Raw genomic sequence first — 25,456 nt, forward strand, 5'->3', positions numbered from 1 at the left:
TTCTGCAAGGTAAGAGGTTATTTTAAGGCAGGTGATGGTGAGGTGAAGGAGCCTACAGGAGGAGAAGCTGGTGCTGTTAGGAGACTGCAAAGCTTTGCTGGGAGGAACATGCTTTATTGTGCTGCTTGTTCTCACAGTTACGTTGCTAGGCTGTTGAGGGAAATTAATTTTCACAGAACCTAGTAGTTTCCTCCTGTGAGTTGGTGTCACCTCTGTCTCATTTAATTCCCACCTTTGCTTATTGTGAGTGAAATTTCAATGCTGTGTTTCTCAACTTCGTTACCTCCAGACGGAGCATTGCTTCAGAAGCAACTTTCCAAGCTGTAAGTGGCTCATTCTGCAGAGCAGGGAGGAAAAACTCTTTGCCTGTTTGTTTACCTGAGTTTGCTGACTCCCTGTGGCTCTGATGGTGGTGGTGGAGGTGGCTCCTATTAGTGGGCTGAGACTCTTGCCTGCAGGCTGGGTTGAGGCTGGGTGGCACAGACAGGCAGCAGTTGGTAAAGCTGGCAGATGGTTGTCAAGAGCAGGCAGCTGACCTTGGACAAATCTGCAGTTGGGCTATAACCCAGCCTGGCATCCAGCTCACCCTGGTCTTTGCTGCTTCTTTCTGGAAGGAAAGTGATCTATGACAGTCCTTTTGCTGGTTTAGATTATTTCTTTCCCTGAGCTGACTCACAGGTTTTACCTGCTCTGTTTGCATCGAGTGGGAGCCACAGGCTGTCGTGAGCTGATCTTTCTCCTCAGAGTCCAGCAACATTGGAAGGAGAGGCAGAGGCATCAGACAAGTCCTTGCCTGCATTTCTTGGCAGCAAGGCTTGCAGTTGGGACAGTTTATGTGAGATTGACAGACAGAAGCAATATCAGCTCAGCCCCCACTCCCACAGGAGTCTGCAGAACCCATTGGTGAGCAGTTTTGAAAAGCTCCTTTTTATTGTTTTGTTGCCTCCACTTCTAACTAGATATGAAATTGTTCATTATAAAACATCCAATTGTCCTTACAGCAATTGCATCACTGGTGTCTGCGGGATGTCTTGTGGGCTGCACAGGGGAGAAGTCATTAATATCAGTGTTTAGACAAGAGAAGGAGATGACTGCAGTGGAAGATTAGTTTTGCTGGGAAAGGTGGTGAATGAGCTGACCTGATCATGAAGAAGACATTAAAATGTTGCTCTCTTCAGCTTTCCCTGCTTCCCTCAGACGTTAGCTGCTGTGGTCTGTTGCTCTTCAGCAGATATGTTTAGGTGCAAGTGCTGCCTGAGATGGTTAGAAATCCAATAAGCTTTTTGAGGCAGGGGCAATTATTTCTTACATGTTTGTACAGCTCCTAACACTTTTGGTTGCTGTGCTGACTGATTGCTAATGGTTGAGCAATAGTATTTATTACTGCAGCTGGTAACAGCAGTCTTGCGCTCATGCCTTGCAGGGGAATGTGCACAGCCATGGGATGTTAAAGGCTTTGTACCTTTCAGAGGCATCACAAAGTCTGTACAGACCACCTAGCCTGCTGCTGTTTTAAGTACTTAAGTACTTCATTTCAGAGATATTTGTTTATTCCTTCCTTTGATACCCTCCCAAAGTTTTCAAATCTTTTCCATCTGGGCTCTTGTGTTTATAAACTCTTCTGCTTGGAGGTTGTAGGCAGCAACCACTTTGAAGCCTACTTTTGTAACGCAGACCAAACAGTTCCAGAAGGTACCACGGGCTCCTGTTCTTCTCCACTGCCTCCTTACAGCACTGGTGCTTTCTCTGAGAGGGCCTCACTTCTACCTTTTGGATGCCCAGCCCTATAGTCACCACTGTAGGTCAGTATCACCCTGCTAAGGAGGCCACAAAACTCCCCTGATTTTACACAGCCTGGAGATCCGGCACAGCACAGTTTCAACTGAAATATTTTCATTTGTCTTGGTTTGTTTCTCCTGAAAAGTCCTGGTGCAGCAGCTCTGACCCCTCTCTGTAAGACCCACACAGCCGAAGCCTATTGCTTTGTCCCTGATGTGGAAAAGATGAGCTGGTCAGCCTTGAGCTGGGCTAAGATCCGGCCTCATAAAAGCTGTCTGTCACCTTTTAGCCACTTCCTTTTCATAGCAGAGATAATGGGAGTGTTTCCTGCTAACTCCTGTCTCTCTGTGATAAATTGCTGTGGTCTTTATTGGAAAGCATTGTATGGCTGCTCTTAGCGCTGCGATAAAGAGAACGCTGTGAATCGGCTGCATTGTGTTTGGCTTCCTCTCAGCCAGGGCCAGACTGGACGCCCAGGACCTGATCTTCCTTCTGTGCCAGGCTTCAGCTTGCCTTTGTGTGGGAGGCAGGGATTTTTTGTTTGTTTGTTTGAGGCCACCTTCACACATTTGATATGGAGCTCTTGAAGGTCAGTGTGAGCCATAAATTACAGATTGGGGTCCGCAGGTGCCCCATGTTTTCTTCCTCCCTCCCTTGAGGCAGTGCTGGAGCTGCTGTAGATGTCTTTGTGTTGGTGTTGTGCTGCATGGTCAGTGCTTTCCTCACCCTCTCCAGCTGGGAACTCCCAGCTCTCTGGGCAGAGGAGCTTTCAACCCCCCTTGTATTTGCAGTAGTTAGAGCTTGTAGCAAGGAGTGTTTGTAGCCAAGCAGCAGTGGTTTGTTTCAGTTTGGGCGTTTTTCTTAGCTCTTTCCACTCAGTGATAAAAAAAGCCAGTGTCAGTGTAGGTTAGCTTTAAAGTGATGAGAGGGGTCCTCTTTCTGAATTCCAAGTCTTTCAGATTTGCTGTCTTTGTCAAAAGCTATATTGTCAGCTTTGCTGCCCACGAGAGTGGGAGCCTTGATGCCTCAGGGCTTTAGCTTATGGCTGATAACCCAGACAAAGAATTTCTGTCTTCCTTACACCCAGCATGCATGTGGCTGCATCTCTTAGTGGGACAGTTGTACGAATAGCAGAGTAGTCACTGGCAAAACTATTGGGATAGTATTATTTGAACAGGTAGGAAGAGATGAAGAAAGACAAATGCACCTCTGAATGTGTAGGATGTGGGTGTGTTCATTCACCTAAAGCAAAAGCTCCCCGCGGCCGAATCAAAGGAAAGCGCCGGTGCAGAGTTTATCCTGTCTCCTCGTTTCCATCAGCTAAGGCACGGATGAACTAGGGGAGAAGGAAGGGCTGAGGCAGGCTCAGAAAGGTTTTCAGCTGAGAGTGGGTTTTGTTGTGTGTGGCTCGAGTTCTTTGGGCTCGTTTAACACGGCATAAGTTCCACCCCAACTGCTCTTTGTGGGCTGTCTGGTTTCCTTCCTCCCACTGAGATTCTTAATTAACAATCAAGGACCAAAATAACTGCAGTGCCATCTTTTAACTGTTGTTGAGGGAAGGGCTTGATGCTCTCTTTTCTGGGAAAGAGTGAAGCTTGTGCAAAAAAATAGAGTATATTAATTTCCTGTCGAGTTTCAGGGAGAGTAGCTGCATCAGAGGGAGCATAGGTGGATGCTAAATTTAAACCACTGCACTGTAGATCTTGGTATACTACAACACCCAGAAGCCTGAAAAGCTCGAGGGGCATATAAGGATCTTTTCAAAAATAGATGCACTTCCTTAAAATGTATTTGGTCTTGTTTATTCAGCCCTCCTTGTGAAGGCCCCTGAGGTTTACAGAGCCTATCTGAATCTGACAGGAGAAACAAGGAAGCAGAGGAGTGGAAAATTCAGTGTGATGGGAGCACCATGGGATGTGGTCATTTCTCCATCACTTAGCTGTTCTTTGGAAGCAGATGAGCCGGGTCAGCCACAATTCATTGGGCTTGGGGTCAGAGCTGTTTGGGGTTGTGCAGCCTGAAGAAGTGAAGGCTCTGGGGAGACTTTATAGTGTCCTTTCAACACCTGAAAGGGGCTTACAGGAAGGCTGGGGAGGGACTGTGTACAAGGGCATGTAGCAGTAGGACAAGGGACAATGGGTTTATGCTAGAGAAGGGTTGGACATTAGGAAGAAATTCTTTACATGAAGGTGGTGGAACACTGGCACAGGTTACCCAGGGGGGTGGTGGATGCCCCATCGCTGGAGACATCCAAAGTCAAGCTTCATGAGGCTCTGAACAACCTGGCCTAGCTGGCAATGTCCCTGCTGACTGCAGGGAAGTTGGACTAGGTGACCATTAATGGTCCCTTCCAACCCAATGCATCCTGTGATTCTATGAAACTACAGTTTGTGCTTCTACAGGATGTCAAGGTAGAAATACACTTTCTGATCTCAAAGTTCTGGCATTTGGGATTGTCCATTTCCTTCTTCGTGAGCATGTGTTTGGGACAGTGGATGCTTATGACATCAATAATCTGGAACTGATTCTGGAAAATCTTTGTGAAATTGGACAGCACTTGTTTTCCCTCATGTAAGATGGTTTATAAACATCCTTTCCTGCCTTTATCTTTGCCTTCTGGCCACGTTGAAGTTCCTTTATGAGCCCTAGTCTGAAAATGGCTCAGCCGGGCTTGAGATAGAAGGCTGATTTTGTTTTACAAGGGGGCAATATTTCACAAGCAGGAGAATAATGTCAGGAGGACACGACCAAGCATGAAAGCAGATCTTAAAATTAGCTTAGTGTTCCCTAGTAATTGTGTGGTGGGAGTGTAGCCCCAAGGCACAGCCTTTCCTAGATTTAATTATATAAAGGCAGAGGTGGATATGATAGCAAGCCATCAGTGAGGCTTGCAGTCGTCTGGGTTTTTTTAAATGTCATTAAAGCTTGAAGTAGGATCCTTCCATTAAAAGGGAATATGATCTCATTATGTGCTTTAGATAGTGCTGTGAGGCTGTAATGATGCTCTTTAATATGGTCTTTTTAAAGAAAAATATCAAGGCAAGAACTGACCTTGAAGATGTGGCCTGCTTGCAAATGACATAGCTGCATGCCTGTCCAAAGCCTTGTCATGGCTTGAAATCTACAATAGCTTTAGCTAAAACAACTAAGAGAATTTCTCCTAGTTTCTGTGTACCTGATAACAAATCTCCCTCACTGCCCTGGGCTTATCCCAAATCCTGTCACACCCCAAGAAGGCTCACTGGAGCCCTCCTGCAGGCAGCGGGAATGGCAGGTGCCATGCAGGGCTAGGTCCCCTCCTCCCAAGTCCTGTCAAGGTGATTCCATTGGGATGACAATTGGCACAGCCTGGGGTCTCTAATCCCTATAGCACCACTAGAAACCCAGGTTTATTAACAAGCTATCCTCCTAGGCAGTCAGGTGCAGATCAAAAGGGTTGTGTGGGGGTCATCAGGGGATGCTACTGACAGTCGCAGTGCTTACAGACTTCAGGGCATGCTGGGCTCTGGGATAGCCATTCCCCAAGCAGCATGTGTGCTGAGTTAGGGGTAATGACTGGAAAGCTCAATGTGCCAAAGGTGAATGTACTTTACCATTATGCAACTCATTAATGCTGTTCATGGGACTCAGAGACTCCCTCCCTGAAATGCTCAGGCTTGAAGACATTGTGTTCACAGCGTGCCTCAAACCAAAACTGTCACTGAAGATGAGCTATCAATATTAATAACTACAATAAAGAGGGAGCAGGGCCCCTCAAATCTGCTTTTCAGGTGGAATTTTTTTGAGTCACATGTCCAATATTTTCACCTTTGAGCTGATCATTTATATTGAGATTCATAACTGAGTGTTTATTTCCTAGCACAAAGCTTTTAACACTGTTTTCTTAGTGCTTAACCTCATACCGTGCCCACACCATGGTTTGCGGAATGATCTGGCCGTGTGGTGCTTGCCTGATTTCTCAGATAGAATTTCTAGCCTGCCCTCCTACTGTAGCCCACGCTGTTAGCCCAGCTAGCTCGGAGGTAATTTGTGTATGTGTGACTGAGTTGTGCTTATACCTTAATTTGGGTGTAAATATATCTCCCACAGCCTCTTGAGTTCACTGCTAAGAAGCAGCCGTGACAGCCACAGCTGTGAATCCTCGTGTCATCTATATGAAACTTTAATTTTGAGAAGTATATCAATATTTCAGATGAATAGATATTTAGAGGCAGAGATCTGGGGTTTTCCTTCAACATGGATCCTTATTGGAATTTCTGGGCTAGTGTGTGTAAAAAGTGTGTTAGGATATCAGCTGTGATCCGTGTTGGCACTTCTCTTCCTATACATTACTGATTTGCTTGGTTGTACCTTATGCTGTGGTGAGGAGTCTTTGCCAACGTGGATTTTGACTTTGGTTTCCTGCTTAAAAGAATGCTAACTAGAGATAACACTGACAAATTAACTTCAAATAAAAATACAGTGGGGTGGATCGGCATTCAGGTCCTTGAGGTGTGCTTAACAAGTCATTTACCTTTTGATTATCTTCATTAGAACATGGGATTAGAAAGCTGAAGAGGATTCAAAACAAGCACCTTACCTTCCTGCATGGACTGGTGCTTCAAGAAAATACCCTTTGCACAAGCTTCACTCAGTAAAGATGCCTTCAGAAGCAGGGCTTAAAAGAGATTATGCAAAGTGTAATTTACAGAAAATAAAGCAAGGGCCCAAGACAAAGGTCTGAGGGAAAGGTGCTCGCTCCTGTCTTTCATGGAGTGCTGGGGGCTTTCCGATCCTCCCAGCAATGTGAGTGAAGCCTTCAGTTCTGCAAGCGCTTGCTGTTACCAGGGCAATAATTAATGTTGATGTACTAGGTGTAATTACAGCGAGTGAGCTATGATCTATGCAGTTAGCAGGGGAAAGACCAGGGAAATTGCTAAGTCAGGAGAAGCTCCTCAGTGCTAGTGGGAGATTTAATCTGCTTTGTTAAATTAATAGGCTTCTGTATAACAATCAATTTACAGTTTAAAGGACAAAAGAGGTGGATGTAAAAACCCTTAAGCATTCATTTCAGTCACCCACTCTATATTCTTAGCTAGCATAATGTTTACAGAGTAAATTGCAAGTGTTGTAAGACAAAAGAAAATATGAGGATTTGGTATTTAATACTTATTGCAGTGCCCATTTCTAAGGCATAAGGTTGCAGTGATCCCTTTCCCAAACACGACATGGCTTTAGTGATGGGCTGGTGTTTGCTCAGGAGAGATGCTTGTCCAAACTAGACATGACTCTGAAAACAAGGGATTTTCCTCACGTCAAATAAAAATGTTTTGTCCTTTGTGACCCTACCTTCAGATGTCTTAATCCCAAGATAAATAAGGATCCCCACAAAGAGTAACTTGGGATGGTTTTTTTCCCTCAGTGTAGGCATTCAGTGCCTGGCTTTCCCTGTAGTTGTGCTGTTTGTGGTCTTTGTACATAATGCTCACCGTAGAGAGAGATTAATTGTGAGAAGATTATGCGTGTAAGTGCTGGTGCTGCCTAAAGCTGCAAATGTTCTGGTGTATACAAAGGAAACATTAATTAAGGCATTTTATAGAGAATTAAGGGAGGAAATAGTTTTGTCTCCTGATTACTACATAGTTTTCACTGCCCAGTGCAGAAAAAGGCAGGCAGAGAAGCAGAAGGTGATAGAAGGAGGTTGTTGTTCTGTTCTCAGGAACAGCAAGAGCAGATTGCTGGGGGTGGCTGTAGTAGGCAACTTCTACAAAAACAGAACTGAGAGGGAGCTCTAAGTATTCTTCAGGGCGTGTGAGCTTCCAGTTAGGTTGTAGGGATGAAGTGGTCACACTCCTGAGCTTGCTGAAACAGCTGGGAGAAATCCTTCCTCTTGTGTATAATCTTAGTAAAGCTATCTGTAGCTTCAGCTTTCTGTAACTTAGTTCCTTTGTTGCTGTTGGGTGTCTTCAGCAACCTGTGTTATTTGGCTTTCCAGCCTGGACTGAGCAAGCAGGGCATGGAGCAGAGGGTATGGCAGTCCTTCAGATGGGACCTTTCCTGCAGCATCAGTACTTCAGTGTATTCATCCAGAGCACATGCAGGATTTAAAGAGTAGGGCTCCATCAAGCTTCAGGGACTGGTTTGGGATCCAGCAGAGCAGGACATGGTCCAGGAGGAACACACTAGGGACCATCACTGGTGAGGAATGGTCCTTTTACCAGCCCCACAAAGAACTGATTGATGCAAATAATTCAGAGAGTAGCTGACACTTAGTTTGAAGCTTCATTGCTTCAAGTTCCAGCTAACAAGATGACAGCCCCAAACACTCAGTGTCAGCTGTAGTATACATGTTCTGCTATGTCCCTAAGCAAAAAAACATGGATTAGGTAGAGAAAAAAATTGCCTGCACAGACACATTTCACTGTATCAGGTTTTATCCAACTGTTAGTAGAGGGCTGCTTGTCCAATTGCCTATCTTACAAATAGGTATTTTAGCAATAGATTCCAGAAACAGATTTCACAGACTTTCTGGATTTATCACAGTTGTTCAGGGACTGTAAATCACCAGTGCACCCCTGGACTAATAATTTACACTGTTGAGGATATGTGCTGGTGTTTTGCCTTGTGAGTACTTAGGACTGTAATCACTGGAAATGTGTCTGCTAACAATTTGCCTTCTCCTTTCATTCATGAAATTTTTACCTCCTCAGGGTTAATTGAATCAGGAAATGTCAGTATCTTTAGATTTAATTTTCTTTATTGATGCAGATTCTGGAGTGAGTGACTGCTGTGAATACAAAATATGGCTCTAACTTGATTTCTGGGAAATATTTAGTGACCAGAAAAAGAGAAGGTTGTTTGAAACAAGCTTTGAATAAATTAAGAGGCCCCCCCCCCACCTAACTAACACAGCCTTCTTGACTATACAAAACCCCTAATTAACTATTTATAGAGAGGTGCATATTTCCAATCTATTTTAAAATGCTGGAAATTAGAGTAAGCAAACCAACCTACCCACCAGTTTGCAGAGAGTAGGGGCAGGATAATGTCTGCACAGGCTTTGGCTGTGTGGTAATTATATATTGGGAACGTAGGAAATTTAAAGATGGAGCCAGGAAAATTCCATCCCCAAAAGTCTTGAGCCTGGTGCTGAAAGCTGCCACTATCTTCCCAGCAAGCACAAAAGGCCAAAAATACACAGCAGCCTGCACTACATGAAGGACATTGAGGTCCAGACAAGAGTAACAAAGCTGGTGAAGGGGCTGGAGAAAAAGGTCTGGTGCGGAGCAGCTGGGGGAACTGGAGGTGTTTAGTCTGGAGAAGAGGAGGCTGAGGAGAGACCTTCTCACTCTGTACAACAACCTGAAAGGAGGTTGGAGACAGGTGGGGGGGTTGGTCTCTTCTCCTGAGGAACAAGTGATAGAACAAGAGGAAGAACCTCAGGTGCCACTAGGGGAGGTTTAGGTTGGACATTAGAAGAAACTTCTTCCCTGAAAGGAGTCTCAAACACTGGAACAAGCTCCACAGGGAGATGGTTGAATCCCCATTCCTGGAGGTATTTAAAAGATGCAGAGATCTGATGCTGAGGGACAGGGTTTAGACTTGGTAGTTAGATAATGATCAATGATCTTAAAGGTCTTTTCCAACTGAAATGATTCTGTGATTCTATGAGAGGCATCTCTGCACCAGCACTGATCCCCTGTACATCTGTTAGTCGCTGTCCCCAAAATGGGTCCCATGCCAAAGGAGGAGAGCACTGGCAGATCCCATTTGCTTTCATGGCAGCCACAAGGTTTGCTAATAAAGTAACTCCCATTCTTGCCCCATTGCTCTGTGGTTGGATGTTCTTTAAGCCACCTCAGAGCGCAAGTCCCATTGGGCAGTTATCCCCTGTTAAGTTCAGCACTTCCATGGTCCTGTGTTTCATGGGGTTTTTACATGGGCTTTTTACCTGCTGTATTTTCCATTTTTAAAGCATAAAGTGGTCTCAAAGCCAGGGTTAGCAAGAAGTTTATGTCTTGCTGCTAAATTATTTATTCCTGTTTAAGATGTGGTGAACAGCCCACATTTAATAGCCCATTACTTCTTGAAGAGCTGTCATCATGAAAGGGGCAGTCCTGAGAAATGCTGTGTTTAGTGACCCTGACAATGCTCAGATTTACCTTTCCTTCAGTTTTATGATCACAAATAGAAGGCCAGAAATGACCTGAGTTGCAAACTTCAGAGTGCTTTAAGCTGCCCACACTAACAACCGGATGAATTCATGCGAGAGCTACAGGGAAGATCTGTTGTGGAGAGGTTAGATTCCTAAGAGACCTCATGGTTTCTGCAGCAATTGGTGCAGAAGGACATGATATCCTTCTAGGACAGTTTTCCATCTCATCTGCTGGGCTTTGAGGGAAGGCAGGGGCAGTGGGTGAAGTTTGTTGCCTTGTATTGCCTAAGAATTATGGTAACATAATGTCAGCTCTTGGCCTTCTGCAATTCTGGCCCAGTTTTGATTTTGAACCTGAGACCCTGCAGGACTGGTTTCATGAAGCATCTGCCATATCCTGAAGCAACCTCCAAAATACTGATCTAGAAGCAGAGTTGGTTTTCAGAACAACACACTTGTCTTCAAACCAGCCATGAAAGATTTGAAGCTCCAAAGCACTCATCTTTGGAAGTGTATCTTAGAATACATAGAATACATAGAATAAACCAGGTTGGAAGAGACCTTCAAGATCATCGTGTCCAACCCATCAACCAATCCAACTCCGCCCAAGCAACTAACCCACAGCACCAAGTACCCCGTCAAGTCTTCTCCTAAAAACCTCCAGTGATGGTGACTCCACCACCTCCCCAGGCAGCCCATTCCAATGTGCAATCACTCTTTCTGTATAGAACTTTTTTCTAACATCCAGCCTGTATCTCCCCTGGCGCAGCCTGAGACTGTGTCCTCTTGTTCTGGTACTGCTTGCCTGGGAGAAGAGACCAACATCCGTCTGTCTACAACCTCCCTTCAGGTAGTTGTAGAGAGTAATAAGGTCACCCCTCAGTCTCCTCTTCTCCAGGCTAAGCAACCCCAGCTCCCTCAGCCTCTCCTCGTAGGGCTTATGTTCCAAACCCCTCACCAACTTTGTTGCTCTTCTCTGGACTCGTTCCAGCAAGTCAACATCCTTCCTAAACTGAGGGGCATCTTCTATGGTTCCTTATTTCCTATCCGATACTTCATCACCAGGGAATTTGTGTGTCTTTCCTCAGTCACATATTGATGGTATTAAAGTACAAGCTTGTATTTTTGGAACCCTCCAAACTCTCCTATCTACCAGAGGTGATTCTGGGCAGAGGCAGGTTTATTTAGAACCACAGAATCAATAAGGTTGGAAAAGACCTCAAAGATCAAGTCCAACCTGTCACCCAAGACCTCATGACTACTAGACCATGGCACTAAGTGTCACGTCCATTCCCCTCTTGAACACCTCCAGGGACAGTGACTCCACCACCTCCCTGGGGAAGGTGACTAAAGAGGCTGTTGGGAAAACACTGAACACACTTTCCTGGTACATCCCTTTGGAAATGGCCTCTGGCATCTTCTGTTCAGCATCCCACACACCTCTCAGGAGCTTTATGTATCTTGAGGCCGGCTTGGGCAGGCAGACCCCTATGGCAAGTATCTGAGCAAGTGAGCTAATGAAGCCTCATTGTGTTATGGATCTGTGACTTATGCTGGATTCACTGATGCTTGCTAATTGTTGAGTTCTTAGTAGTGCCCTTCTCTCAGAGGACAATGATACAGTTTCCTTCCTTTCTCTAGGCATTGGTTCTCACAGAGCAGTTAAGAAGCTATTATATTCACATTTTCTAATGCCTGTCAGATTTCCTTGACTTTTGCCAACTGTACAAAAGACATTGAGAGGGAGGGAGGGAGGGTAAAGCAGGATAGGTAGAGATGCAGACAGACACACAGAGATCTTTTGGAAACCAAGCCAAATATTTCATGTGTATTGTAGAATCTTAATAGTGTGAACTACATTTTCTCCCACCAAGGAAAAGTATTTGATGTTTAAAACCTCCAAAATAAAACCAAAGAAGTCCTTTTCTGTGATTTTGTGCTGCACTGCATAATGAGGTAACATCTTTTAGCTTGAGTCTGTCCATCTCAGCCTTTACCTGAAAAGATGTCTTGGTAGTCTAAGATGCAGTCTCAGGGAATGAACTGCAGGCCAACAATTCTTCTCTTGTACCTGAAAATAAAGGAAATGTGAGTGGAATTGCATGCACAGCAAATAGCACAGTGAAGGGGGGAGGCTCTGCTGCTGTCACCTTCTAGTTGGAGTGAAAGCCCTGAAAATGTGGATGGCACACAGCCTGCCTGGTTGAGGGTCAAATGCAGGAAGGATCTGTGCCCATGAGCTGGAGCAATGTAATGTTAGATGATCTTTGGATGGGAGGTCAGGATGTTGGTGGCACAGGGTATTGTGTCTGTGTGGTGGACACAGACATCACTGCTGCTGCCTCTCGGGGACTTTCTGTCACTGGAGGTCCTCTGCCAAAAAAGACCCTGCTAGGAGGAACTTACTCAAGTTGATCTTTGTGGTCCAAAAGAGATGAGCTGCTGCCAGCAGTTTGTATTCTATTAAGATATGTAAGAGAAGAGGCAGAACAAATTCTGGACTGGAGAAAAGACTCTTTCCTTCATTATTGCTCAGTGACTGTTTCCAGCTGAACAAAGCATCCAGATTTCTCCTTTGTCAAGCCTGTGGCTTAAGTAAGTGTGGAAATGAGAGAGCATCAGCAGAGTAAATAGTGTGAAATAACAGGTGAGGGGAACATCAGAGCGCTGGTCTCTCTGCATAGTAAGTATAGCAGCAGTTGAAAGAGGTTGTGACCTGGTGTATGGCTTGCCCTTACTGACAGTTCTCCACTGGTGTAGCTTGTGGTGTTCCTGAGACAAAATGATGCTGAATGCAGACTTTTTGTTATCCTGTCTGGCAAAGACTCCACCAGGAGAGCAGAGTGTAAGAGTTGGATGGACAGCTGGTTTATGTTTGGAACTTGTTCCCCAGCCTGCTTTCACTGGAGGGACCTGAGATTTCTGAACACCCTCCTGCATGATTGGCTTGCAGTTGCCAGATCACTGCTTCTGGGGAGAGAATCCCACGGATCTGATTTTGCTCCAAGCCAATTGCAAGCAGTTCCAGAGACAGAGAGTTGAGTTGGCTTTTCTGGGAACAAGGACAGAAAATAGCTCAGTGTTAGCATTCCAAACCCAGCTATTTAGACCTGGATTATTTTTACATATTTTGCTTTCAGACACATAACTAGCTGCATTTTCCTCTGCTCTCACTTGCCTTTTTTTTTTCATAGTTAGCTTTAATTTTTCATCTTTTCCCCACTCTGTGGTATGCAACCAAGAGTATCTGTGCCAAAAAAAAAAGGGAGCTGAATTATCTGCTGCTTCGGAGATGCTGTTGGCCGCAAGGGGAACCTGGGGACTTTCTGAGCCCTAACTTGTGTTTGCAGGATGATTTTGTTGGGCAGTTGAATTGACCAGAGGCAGGGCAGCAATGAGTGGAAAGAGCTGCAGCCTCCTCATTCCAGCTGACTGTCAGCACACTTCACCAGCCTGAAACAGCCTCTCGTGAGGTGTTGTGGCAGATCGAATCACAGCCACTTTCATGGGGGGACATGACAATAGGTAGGGCTTTTAGGGAATATTGTGTCCTCAGGGCAGTGCACAGACATTAATTCATCCTCCATGGGTGATGTGAGCCCAGCATCTCCTTCCCTTTGCAGCTGTGTGGCCTGGGGGAGTCCCATTTTTGGGCTTGCCCCAGCTGCTAGCAGTTAGCCCCCTTTTTGGATGTTACGGACCTCCTCATCTGGTGGCTCACCCACCCCAGCTTGGTGAGCTGGGCTCAGAAAGACCTGCTGCTCAAAGTGGTTTTGGTAACTCATCTTTCAGTGGAGTCCAGACTGGCTTAGATCCGATTAAATGCTTGGGTACTGAGGCAATCTGCTGCAGGAAGGAGCAGTTTCTCTCTTGCCTTGTAAATCACAGCTGGTTTATAAAGCTGATACAGGCTGCTGTGTCAATAAATGCAAAACAAGCTGAGAACCTGAAACATTGGGACTGCCTTCTTCAGGAATTAGCAAGGCAGGTGAAGGGACAGAGCAGACAGGGAGGTTCTTGCACTGCCACACATTTGCAGCAATCCCCCATGAGTTCTCTCAGCTGTGAAGGCTGAGCTTCAAGAACCCACTGAGGGTTCCCTATTAAACTGGGGCCTTTGGGCCAGCACAAGCATCAGGGTGCAGGAAGGGCAGGGCAGAGTGCTTTAGCCCATAATCAGCCCACTTTCTACCTACTACTACCCAGGTCACCTCACATGCTTACAAGACCTGCACTCCCAAATTGCATTGCTACTCTGGGCAACTTTTTCCACTTTGCTTTCCCAGTAGCCTAAAAGACATGGGAAAACTTCAAGGCTCTTTTGAGGGAAGGGGTTTTCTTAGCACAGTCACTGGCCCTTGAGAAGCAGCAGACCTTGTAGTCTGCAGTGCCCACCCAAGGGCTGGTTTAATGCTTCTTACTGCTATCAAGAGCCCTGCCTCTGGCTGCACACACAGAGAGAATGAAGCTTGTAACTCAGGAAGGAGACAGTCATAATATCTGTTTGTGATGGGTAAGAAAGAACTGCTTGTTAGATGGGTATAAAAGAAACCTTTAATTCCAGCCAGGATAATCTAACACAGTAGCCAACTGGTGCTAAAGAGCACAGTACCATCAGGATGTAGCATGGGTGTGTGGGGAGGCTTTGGGGGAGACAAATGCTGTTCTTGACCCTCACTGAGCAGCAAGATTTATCTTATTGATCAAACAGCAAATCTGATCTAAAAGACATTTTAAAGAAGGCCAAAATCATTTGAAAGCCAAAATGTGCTGTAATTGGAGCTAAGGGCAGGAGTGACCCTGGCATTACCTCTGCCTGCTGCTCTCTGCAGCCAGTGCAGCTGGTCTTCCCCTATGCAGCTCACATGAAACGTGGATTTTTGCAGAGATGGTGTAACTCTGCTGACACCAAAGGAGTTGTATTTATGGAAGAGACTCCAAAACCTTAAACCCAAAAGTAGAACGAGTGAATTTTAGCTACTGTGCACTGGATAGACCCAGGAAGTAGCTGTTATCCTGGATAGATCCTTGTAGGTAGGAAGGTAGGAGGATGTTATGCTGCCTGGATTCACCAAGGAGCAGTGTCCTGCTTCTCTGCAGTTTGCAAATACTAAGAGTCAGCAAATCAGAAATTGTATCCTCAAACTTTCTTTCTTTGTTTTTTTATCTCCATAGCCTTCTGGCATTCTATCAAAAGATCTGGCACACTACCTGGGATTAGGCGGCTTCGAAGCAGCGGACTCATCTGGGTGTGAAACTTTGAGTTCCTGCCTCTTGAAATGAACTATTATTTCTATCTTTCCCTTTCAGAAAACCCCCACAGCTCATGCCATGAAGGAGGAGAACTTTCTTCGCCGCAGGTTCTCCCTCTGTCCGGCCTCATCCACCCCTCAGAAGGTCGATCCCCGCAAGCTGACGCGCAATCTGTTCTTCGGGGCCGACAATGACATCTACCCGCTCAGCCCAGGTTGGTTTCTGGTGTGTCAGCGCAGAAAGCAGCGTGTCTCAGCTGCTTGACTGCAAGTGGATATTGTAGCATGCTGCCAGGAGACAGAGAAGCAAGTTCATGTGACAGAGAGAGAGAAGCTGTTGTGACCCAGGTGTTCCTGGATCCCAGACAGTTTGGCTTTTGTGATGCTGTTGTCTTTCATTGCCACGGTGTTAAGTGGGAACGGAGGGCATCAGAGCTGAGGCTCGTAATCATCTGAATGCCACATGGCCTCACATTTCCAACATGACTGTTTTCAGGCACTTCTACTTTGGGGCTTTTCATCCAAAGCCTTGAGCTTATGTAGCATTTCCTGGCCCCATTTGCAGACAGTATCACAGTATCACCAAGGTTGGAAGAGACCTCAAAGATCATCGAGTCGAGACGTTGAATGGCAGGTTTCCCTGTTCAGATTTAGAGCAGGAGCAGACTTTTTGTGGTTAATGTTCTGTAAATACCTGCAAGCACTACAGGTACCAGGAACCTTGACAAGTTGCAGTGAACAGCAGACTGGCTTTAAGTGTTCTCTTAACATCTTCCCCCCACATTGAGTTTCCTAGCACCCTTTTGGAAGGAAATAGAGCTGATTTTGTTGTTTCAGAATTTGTTGCTCACAATAAATATTTGAGTCTTTCCTTGATTGCGGTCTGCAAACAATGCTTCACTTTGAGTTGGTAAACAAGCACTTCAGGGAACAGTCACAAGCTTGCAGAGCTGTCAATTGCAGCTGCCCATATCAGTGCTGAATAACCAAACCTCACAGCACCTTCACGAGCTCTCAAAACACTGATATCTAGAGAAAGGACATAGCATCTCTCAAGAGATTTCACTCTTCCTGTAGCTGTAACAGCCCACAGCCTTTCTGGGCTTTGCATGATGCAGAGCAAAACTAGGTCTGGGTTTTCTTGAGCTAAAAGTGCAAAGGTTTCAAGAGCCTCTGCTTTTGCAGGTATTTCTATTTGTGTCTGCATCAAGGCAATGGGGAGCCTATTTTCAGCAGTGCTGACTAATCCTGGCTGTCATTGAGGTGGCTGGAAGCTTCAACAACCTTTTGGTAATCAAATTGAAAGCAATTTACAATGGGACACCTAGTGTCTCAGACATTTCAAACCTGTAGGGAGTTCTGAAGCTCAGAGTTTGCCCTTTGTTCAGTTCTTAGCAGCATTTTCAGTGCTAAAAAAATGTTACCGGATTCCTCACTAAGGTATTTCGGTGCTGTAGTCCTTCAGAAACCAAGTGGAGGGTTTCAGTGTAGAGGAGGTAGCTGCAAGAGCTTGTCTTTTTCCTCAGCTTCCCCCATCACCTTGTTTCTCCTTGCTCCCTGCTGGCAGCCAGACCAAACAGCCTGCTAGGCTCAGCAGAGCAAGTGTCTTTGAGCCATGCTGGAGCTTTTGTTGTTCTGCACAGTTCTTCTAAGTAACCTCCAGCTCTGGCGTCAACAAGGGCAGTAGCTCTCTGTGCTGCAGGGGAAGAGCATAGGCCAAAGAGTTTGTAAAAGAGAGAATATCCTTTTAGACAAACAGAAGTTGTTGCTTCAGCCAGGAGATTTCTTGCAGGGAGTGGAGTTATGTCTGTCCATTTTGTTTTACTCCTTTGATTTCTTTCCTGGTCCCCACAGAGCTGCCTTGTCTCTTTTCTCCTCACATTTCCCATAAGAAATAGCTGTCACTCCTCACATTCCATTGCCATTTCCCACAGTGAGCTCTCCTGTCTCTGCTTTCTCTCCTTTGCTTTTCCTTTCTCCTTCTACTTTCCTGTGAGCCTCATGTGCTTCCCTTCAGTTTTTCCTGTCTCTCTGAAAGATGCTACTGCCACCATAGATAGGCTACAGGTCTAGGTCTGTAAGCAGCATCCAATACTTCTCTGTCCCCCATGTTGATCCGCTGTTTTCCATCAACTTTCAGTTCTTTCCCAGTGGTCCAAGTTTTGCTGCCTGATCCCAGCAGATTTTCTGTAAGAGGGCACCAGGCTGATCGTGTTGGGGGTGTGCTGTGGGCAGCAAAGCCCAGTGATTTCCTGCCAGGAATTTACTGGGTTATGAGGTGGCTGGAGCTGTAGAACTCACAACACCAACACCCTAGGGTCAGCCCTCCAATAATGAAGTTGTGCAAATTCAGTGAGAAGGAGTAACAGACTTTACACCTCATGCTCAGTTCAGTGAGAAGATGCTTTTTTTAAAGGAAGCATATGGGAGATGCAGAGGGCACTATCTGAAATAGCACATTGGACTTTCTGCCTCTTGCTTGCACACAAAACTGCTAATGATTCTGGCAACTAAAAGAAGTTTGAAGAAGACATTTTTTGGTTTTATGGGAAGTTCAGAAAGTAGAGACACAGGAGTTTGTTACTTGCCCTTGTCTGTCTTTCACTTAGCAATAAGGAGAGAGGGTAGGAAATCTATTGGGGCTGTAGTTAGAACTTTTAGAGCATCTCTGGTTTTGACTAGGCTGCAACTCACAGAGCCACAGAGGTTATCTGCATCCTAAGAGATGCACTTCCATGAATATGGGAATTTTACTGTGGTAGATACACAGAACTCAGTTTCAGTCTGGTGTATACATTGAGCCATGTGGCTGCTATTTGCAGCACTAACAGGTTCTATTTGTGATCTTTCTGCCGCACACCGTAGCCTGTATATTTCCTCTTGCAGCTGTCCAGGTACTTTATCAGGAAGTCTGTAAAGTAACAGTTCACACTGCATGGAGCTAATCATGAGTTCCTCGATGACCCACTCACTTTACTTCCTGTTACCACTGGTCAGTCATGCTTGCTGTATCTTTCTTCAGAAAGGGAAAAGGCAAATGCACCTGTGGGACTGATACCCAGCAGGAAACAAACAAAAAAGGGAATAGTTACTGTCCTGGAAAGGAACTGAATGTTTATTTTTCCTGTGCGTGACAATAATGGGGTAAAAGAGGATGTCAGTAATTATAGTCTGTAACCTCAAGGCTGGAGTGTTGGCAGTTTTCTTCCCAATGTGGTGAAGGCTGTTTCCATAAGCACACTGATTCCCTTCTCCAAATCTTTTTGGTTATTTAATGCAAAACTTCTGGGCTGCTTTGAGAAGGACTTTTCTTTGTGTGCCCTGCTGGCAGCCAGAAATCTTAAGTCGGGAGAGATTCAGCTCTATTTCTGCTGTGGACATTGTTTTCTTGATCAGAGAGATAAGAACTTGAGCTTCTGTAGCCAGTTAATATTTAGCTGCTTCTATGTTTTCATGTGGTTTCCTACTTGTTTTCTCGAGGCAGCTATATCTGTTACACTCTGGGTGGGACTCTCACTTTTGGGCTTTCTGTGCACTTAACTCTGTGTGTGGGATTTTGAGAAACTCACACGTTGTTTTGATGAAGTTTGCTTTCCACACGAGGGCTGGCCCTCGCCTGCAAGTCTGCTTGAGAGCAGACAGCAGATAGCTCTCTCTGAAAAGCAGCCTTTCCCTCACATGTGCTAATAAGTTTACTGATTTGGGGGCAGGAAACGCTATGCTGCTCCATAAACATCTCTTACACATCCTTGTAAACGATGTGGTAAGAGTGAACAGTTGCACGTTGCCATTTTTCATAACATTCTTTGAGCAGGATGGTCCAGAACCTCAGCAAACATCTCATTGTTCAGGGGCAAACCCTTTTGACTGGATTACTGAGAGAAGGCAGAAATCTTTCACATCCAGGATTTTTGTATGGAGACCAGCTTGGAGTGAAGCTTTGGCTGAGAAATGAGACATAATAAAGAGTGGTTGGGACCTCTGTTATGCTAATAGATGCTGTTCCCTCTGAGCAGGCAGCAGCTGATGCCCATTAACTTGACTTGAACTTGCAGACCATGTTACTTTCCCATATATGCACAGGAGAAGCTCTTCATGGGAAACAAGTGTGGCAGCAACATGGCTTTGTGACTTTATTCCAACCTTCTCTGCCTCTGCTGGGGAGCTATAGAGAGGAAACTGTCATCAGAGAAAGGAAAAATACAGAGATACAGGTCCCGATCCATGGCCAGCGGTGCTTGTGGCTGTCCCACTTGTCATGGTAGCACAAGGGCTCTGCCAGCTATGCAGTCACTTGGGATTTTCTGCTGCCCATAGACGTTAGGTTTCCAAGTGCTTTATTTAGGGCTCAGTGTTTCAAAGGGAGGAGTGATGGTTCAGAAACTAGGTTAAGATATGGGTTCCCTGTTGTTGCACCACCTTCTATGTGACTGTGTAGGTCCCTCCTCTGCTTCGGCAGCCCACGTGAGCACCGCACATGCTGTCCTGCTTCTCCTGGGCTTGAGAGTGTTTGCTTTCTGTGTCAGCACTGTGCCATGGGGTGAGAAACACATCTGAAACCCCCTCCACCCCTAGTCACCATGTGGAAAGTTGAACACCTTCCAGGGACGCTTGTCCCACAAAGCCTTTTCCTGAAGCTAAGAGCTCAAACACCAAAGTGGCTGTTAATGCCTGTTAAAAGGCCATTGGTTTTGTCAGAAACCCTGTAGCACAGTTGCAGTTTTGGTTGTGATAGGATGTGCTGTTCTTTCACATGTCCCACGATGGAAGTGCAGGACATGGCCATGAGGATATTTGGGTTTTAGTTGGCTTCTGTGGCTGTTTTTTTCTGATGGTGCTTGTCTTCCTAAATGGCTGCTCTGAAAACGCCAGGAAATGTTGTCGCTTCTGACACATCTGTGACACATCTGTGACAACTTCTGCTGACTTCAGGGGAATCAGGAATTTCCTTGCTGGCTTTGGATTTGGTGGTGGTTCCAAATCCAAACTGGCCCACACAGTTTAAAACCATTTGTAACAGTTCCCGTGTTTGCAGTGTGATACCAGTGGATTGTATTTCACCATCTCAGTGGTTCTTTACTGCATCCAGTATTCCAAAGCTCTGACTGCTGACAGTTTTGAGAAGAAAACTACAGTGCAGTTGGATAACAATGACTGTCCTGGCACTGGAAAGCTTGTCTCATCAGTTGTTACTTTTTGGCTTTTTAAAAATAGAAGCTCCATGTGTCCTTTTACTGTAAAACACGATTACAGCTGGCAAAAAGAACAGGGTTTATCATTGCATTTTACTGCTTGGGCCAGGACTATGCATATTCAGTATATAATGTGTATAATGTACTGCAAGTGTAGGATGTTTGGGTAGTGGAAATACATCTCTGCAGGGATTGGAAAATGTTCCAGTGCTCACAAATGCTGCTTGGTAGTTGAAAATGTTTCTTTAACAAATAACTTGATCAGAAGTCGTTTATCCTCTGCAGGGTTTTGTTTCTTTAATTTTGTTTTGCTGATTATGTTTAGATGCTGTTCTGTCTTCTGTAATGTTTTCTGATCCTGGTTATTATTTGTCAAACAAAGCTGCTATCAAGTGCATCTGTGTGTAGTTGCCAGACACTGACCAAGGAGGATGATGTCTTGAACAGCTGCTTATTAACTGAATTCCATTTATTATTTGCATTGCATGAGACATGGGGTATGTAAGAAAAGAACAGACTGTGGTAATGTAATTAAAGACTGCATCATAATGCAGATACAGAAGGGAGATGATTAAGGATGCATAAGCAACCTTATTTCTGGGTTTTTCCAGCCTTCACATGCTGGACTTTTCAACCACCATGTTGGTTTACCACAGTGTTTTGAGACCTAACTTCTAAGCAGTACTTGCTGCATTGCCCAAGCATGTGGATCCAGGCTATTTTAAGCTCTACAAGATCCCTCTCTGTGGTCCTGGTGTGCCTGCTCTCCTGCTCATGACATCGTCTCTTGCTTGCTGTTAGCAGTAGCCCTTCCAAGGCCATGAGTAGCCATGGTTTTCACAGGATTTCTCTGATTGTGAATCACTTTTATTTGTTGCAGGAAAAGATGTGGAAGGAAACAGCCCATCGGCGCTGAAGGATGAAACACCACAGACCCCAAACTCCATTAGTAAGGTATGGTGGAATAGGGATCTATCCCTAGTCTGCCTTTCATTTCTTTCCAGGCTGCTATTAATCATTCTTACTCTCTCTTTTCTCAAAGTCATTGAACAGTCCTCACCCTCTGTTCCTGCAGGAACTGTGCATGCATGTTTTGAGGGAAAGAAAAGGGTTGGGTTTGCATGGTTGGGATGACAGAGAAGCCCACACTTTCTGCTGACGTGATAGCACCTGCCACAGAAGAACCCTGCTTATTTGGGCTAATTTTGCAGTAATTAGATACAAATAATTATGGTTGAAAGGCTGATTTTGTCGCTAGAGGTGTCTCCTGCTGTTCCTGATCAGCAAGGCAATCATAAACCTTAACTGTTTTGGAAGAGAAAGCTGTAATGTTTAGTGTAGTGCACGGCATCCAAAACTGTGAGTCAAGATCCTGGAAGAGAGCTCTGGGAATTGGTGTAGTGAGGGAGGAATACAAACTAACCAACTTCCTGAACACATTTCCAGATAGCCCGTTATGGAGAGGTAAAACTGCATCCAAGGACTCTGGATCTGGGTGTTTAAAACCTGGCTCTACATCTAGAGTTACTGACTGCCTGGTTTTGATTTCCTGTAGAGATGGAATCAACCTTATGAGTTAGATCTGGCTTTGAGATTCATGTGCAGGCTTTGTTGGCTGCAACTAACATGTTTCTAGAGAGTAACTAGAAATAGAAGCAAAGCCTGTTAATAAATTTTTAACTAAATTTATTCAACTATGAAGCTATAAAATGCAAATGGCACCAGCTGAAATGAAAATATAACATGAAGGAAGCAGCTGCAGACAAGTGGTTTCTTATAATACATGAAAATAGGCTCTGCAGCTTCAAATACATTTGGCTATGCTTGCCTGGAGCTTGCAGGTTGTACAGCTGGGGTGCTCTGGCAGAGGTCAGCACAGGGAGATGGTGATGAGAGGAGGTTTGGGAGCATGTAGCAAGGGCTTGTGTGCATGTCCTCTGCTATTGCTGGAACTTGGCAAGCTGCAAACCCCAAACTGGGTTTGGTTTATCATGCAGGTTCCTCACGGAAACCCAGGTTACAACTTATTCTGACAGCGGAGAAGCCCAAGGACCTGCATCCAGGGCTTTGTTTCAAAAGCCAAATGTTTTGTGTGCCCTCAAAAGAGTGATGTTAAACTCCCAGTGACTTAGGAATGTAAAGATGAGGGACCTTTCTGGACAGCTCAGAGCACTGAAATGTCCAAAAGGGAGCACGACTTCTAAGATGCAGTTTGATTTCTGAACACAAGAGTAGAGTTCATTTATGAGAAGAGTTGAGGTGCTGAGTTTTCCCAGCCTCAGGGCCTGCCTTGCTATTTAGTTTTCAACAGGTGTGGTTTTGAAAGGAGAAATACCCTTGGAAGATTTGGGTACCCATCTAGATTTCTGCCATGCTTTATGTGCACCTGGGAGGTGTTGGTGAGTCTCCCCTTGGCAGTGTCAAGAGCAGTTGTTAAGGAGAGATAAGTGAGAATGCAGGTGTCAAAACAACTGCTTCAGATTTGTGATCCAAAACCTGCACCTGGACATGAGCTTTACTTTCACTGACCCAAGACTTTGGTTTTACAAAATTGCTCTGAAACATCAGTGGACTAAAAAAAAACAGGTGTGAGGACTCCAAAACACCAAACTTCAACTTGCCTAATTGTTTACAGTGCTGCAGGCAGATGCTTTTGCTACTGCATGGGCCAGAGCTAGGTTTTTCTTTCCTGCCTGAATGTTCTGCTTAGACACATGATGTTTGATCCAGAGACTCTCAGCTTCACTGGACCTGTGCCTGTCATGATCACTTTGCTTTGCCTTTATCTGTTGCACACTACTGTGTTCTTCTGCAGACAGGAAACTTTTCTGCTGTCTGGCTTTGCAGTGTCAGTGACAGTAGGGAGTCCCTGTTAGGAAATGGCTTGTACCTTAAAAATCGAGGCAAACTGGTAGTCAGTTTGCCTAATATTTAAGTTTTCACATGCACTCAGCTCTAAAGCTTTGTAATGAACTTACTGTCAGGGGTCCAGAGCTGTAAGCAGGGATCTGTCACAGCATTTCAGTTCAAAAGTAAATAGCAATTCCACCTACTTGGACCAAAGGAAAGAGTGTGCTAATTGGGGCGTGTTTAGATTCCTGATAGCAGGAGGGGAATAATTTTTAGCAACCAAACTGTGAGGTGTGCAGGTTTAATTAATGGTTTCAAATGTAAATGTCCTGGGTAACAGATCTGTGCCATCAGTGCTTAACTCTTCTTTTGGCACAGTGGGTACAAGTAACCTGGTTGGAAATCGGTGTCCCTTCGGCAGCGCTATTTTGATGTCCCACACCACACTGATGCTTCTCACCCAGAAGGAAAGGAAGACAGTTGAGTGATTCAATTCCTGGACTGGGACTTAGGGGACCTTGAGTTCCCAGCTCTGGCTTGGAGTCCCTGCATTTCCCCAGGCAGATCAACTGTGTTTCTCTTTCACATCCTCAGCAGTGAGGTGGAAACATTTCTTCATTTTGTTCACTCAAGAGCACGTCCACCCTGCACCACAGAGCTGGCTGCAGGATTCTGAGTTAGCAGACACCAAGCAGAATGTCTCATCAAGACCCCATAAACATCTGGGAGCTGTGCAGCCATTTACCTGCCACCACACTACCCTGTGCTCTTAGATGGGCTGCCAGTGTGTCCCTGAGCTCCTGTCTTTACAGACAACGAAATGCTGTATGCTGGAACATCTGCTTTCAGCCTGTTTGTGGAGTTCTTGGCAATGCACAGTTCTGATTTCAGCTGTGGCTTCTGACACCAAATTTTATTACAACAAATTAAAGGCACAGTTCAGCTACATATTTCATTGTTAACTCTCCTGCAGCATATTTTCTCCTATTTCCTTTTTTAAGTGCAGTCTCTTTCATCTCCTTTTCCAAGGTAAAAACATCCCCAAACAACTACAACAAAACCCCAATCCAATATTACTGATTATTTATTTCATGTTGTTACTTACGTTAGTTTCTCTATTTTTAGAGCCCTTTAGCCTTGTTTTCTGGGACCAGTGGTCATAATGGGTGTGAAAGCATCACAGAACTGTCTCTTTAGTGTCAAGCTGGTCTCTGTAGCCAGGTAGTACATTAGCACTTGCCTAATGGTGACAGGAGGTGGCTTTCTCTCACTTTGTGCCTCGTTCATCCTCTGAAGCACCTTTAATTGCAGTCTGCAGTGCTGCAGCTTCTCTTTTTTTCCTTTTTCTGCCCCTTACAGCCTATTCTATTGGCTGGAGAGCAGCTGATGTCTTCTGATATACATGCAGAGCCCACAAAGATTTGAACTGTATTTTAAGGGATAGTCAGTAAAATCTTGAAGCTGGCAGTCAGTGGTACTTCACTCTTTTCAGTCCCCCACTACTGCCACAAAGAAGTCTAAACTTAGCACATGGTAGGAGTGTGGCTGTTACGTGCACAATTACATGATGTATGGGGGAGCAAAGCTTAGATGGCTTTGTTCATAGTGAATAAGTTTTTCCACATGTCTGAGCTGTTCAAGTCTTTGTTGTGTGATTTGTAATCTGAAGTATGACTCTAAGTGGCTGCTGGAAATGTATTTTAGCTGCAAAGTAGCTTGAAACAGCTCATGCTGATCCCTTGAGATGCAAGTTACAGTTCCCAGGCTGTCTCTAGCTCATCCTTGTACATCCATGAATCATACTCTTAACCTCTGAGTTAATTCCAGCCATGGTTATATTTGGGACTATCATGAAAGATCATTCACAGGTGTGGCAAACTGCAAGAGTAACTTTCCCTCCATTCTCCCTTAGCTACCCAGCTGAGGAATGGGTTGTCAGAAAGATCCAGGTATTGCAGGAATAACCTCAGAGAGGCTCAGCAGCAGAGCAGCATCCTTCTTGGGGTGCAGTTTCCCAACTCACCTCAAACCTTCTTTAAATACTCTAAACCTGCAGAGTGTTCTTCCCATGAAAGGCACACTTAATTGATCAAACAGAAGCCCCAGGAGATCTCTGAGTTTTTCTTCATTTACTATAATCTGACACAATGGAATAGAGCATTCCACTAAACAGGAGTGTAACTTGGCATTTGGAGGTGCTTGGATAGCTGAATTTCACCAGTGGTCTTCCCCTGATATTGCTGCCATGT

The 25,456-nt window shown here is 45.0% G+C and overlaps 1 protein-coding gene across 4 annotated transcripts in view; it reads left to right on the forward strand.

The window, feature by feature from the left end:
- OSBPL5 (oxysterol binding protein like 5) overlaps positions 1-25,456 on the forward strand; it is a 164,034-nt gene that overhangs the window by 91,632 nt on the left and 46,946 nt on the right. For all 4 annotated transcript variants that reach the window (XM_054171906.1, XM_054171908.1, XM_054171910.1 and 1 more), the window contains exons 2-3: positions 15,224-15,380; positions 21,238-21,311. In XM_054171906.1, the coding sequence (XP_054027881.1) occupies positions 15,224-15,380; positions 21,238-21,311 (231 nt within the window). The remainder of the gene's footprint in view (positions 1-15,223; positions 15,381-21,237; positions 21,312-25,456) is intronic.

The sequence above is a fragment of the Dryobates pubescens genome, chromosome 22, assembly GCF_014839835.1.
Source record: "Dryobates pubescens isolate bDryPub1 chromosome 22, bDryPub1.pri, whole genome shotgun sequence".
Classification (NCBI taxonomy): domain Eukaryota; kingdom Metazoa; phylum Chordata; class Aves; order Piciformes; family Picidae; genus Dryobates; species Dryobates pubescens.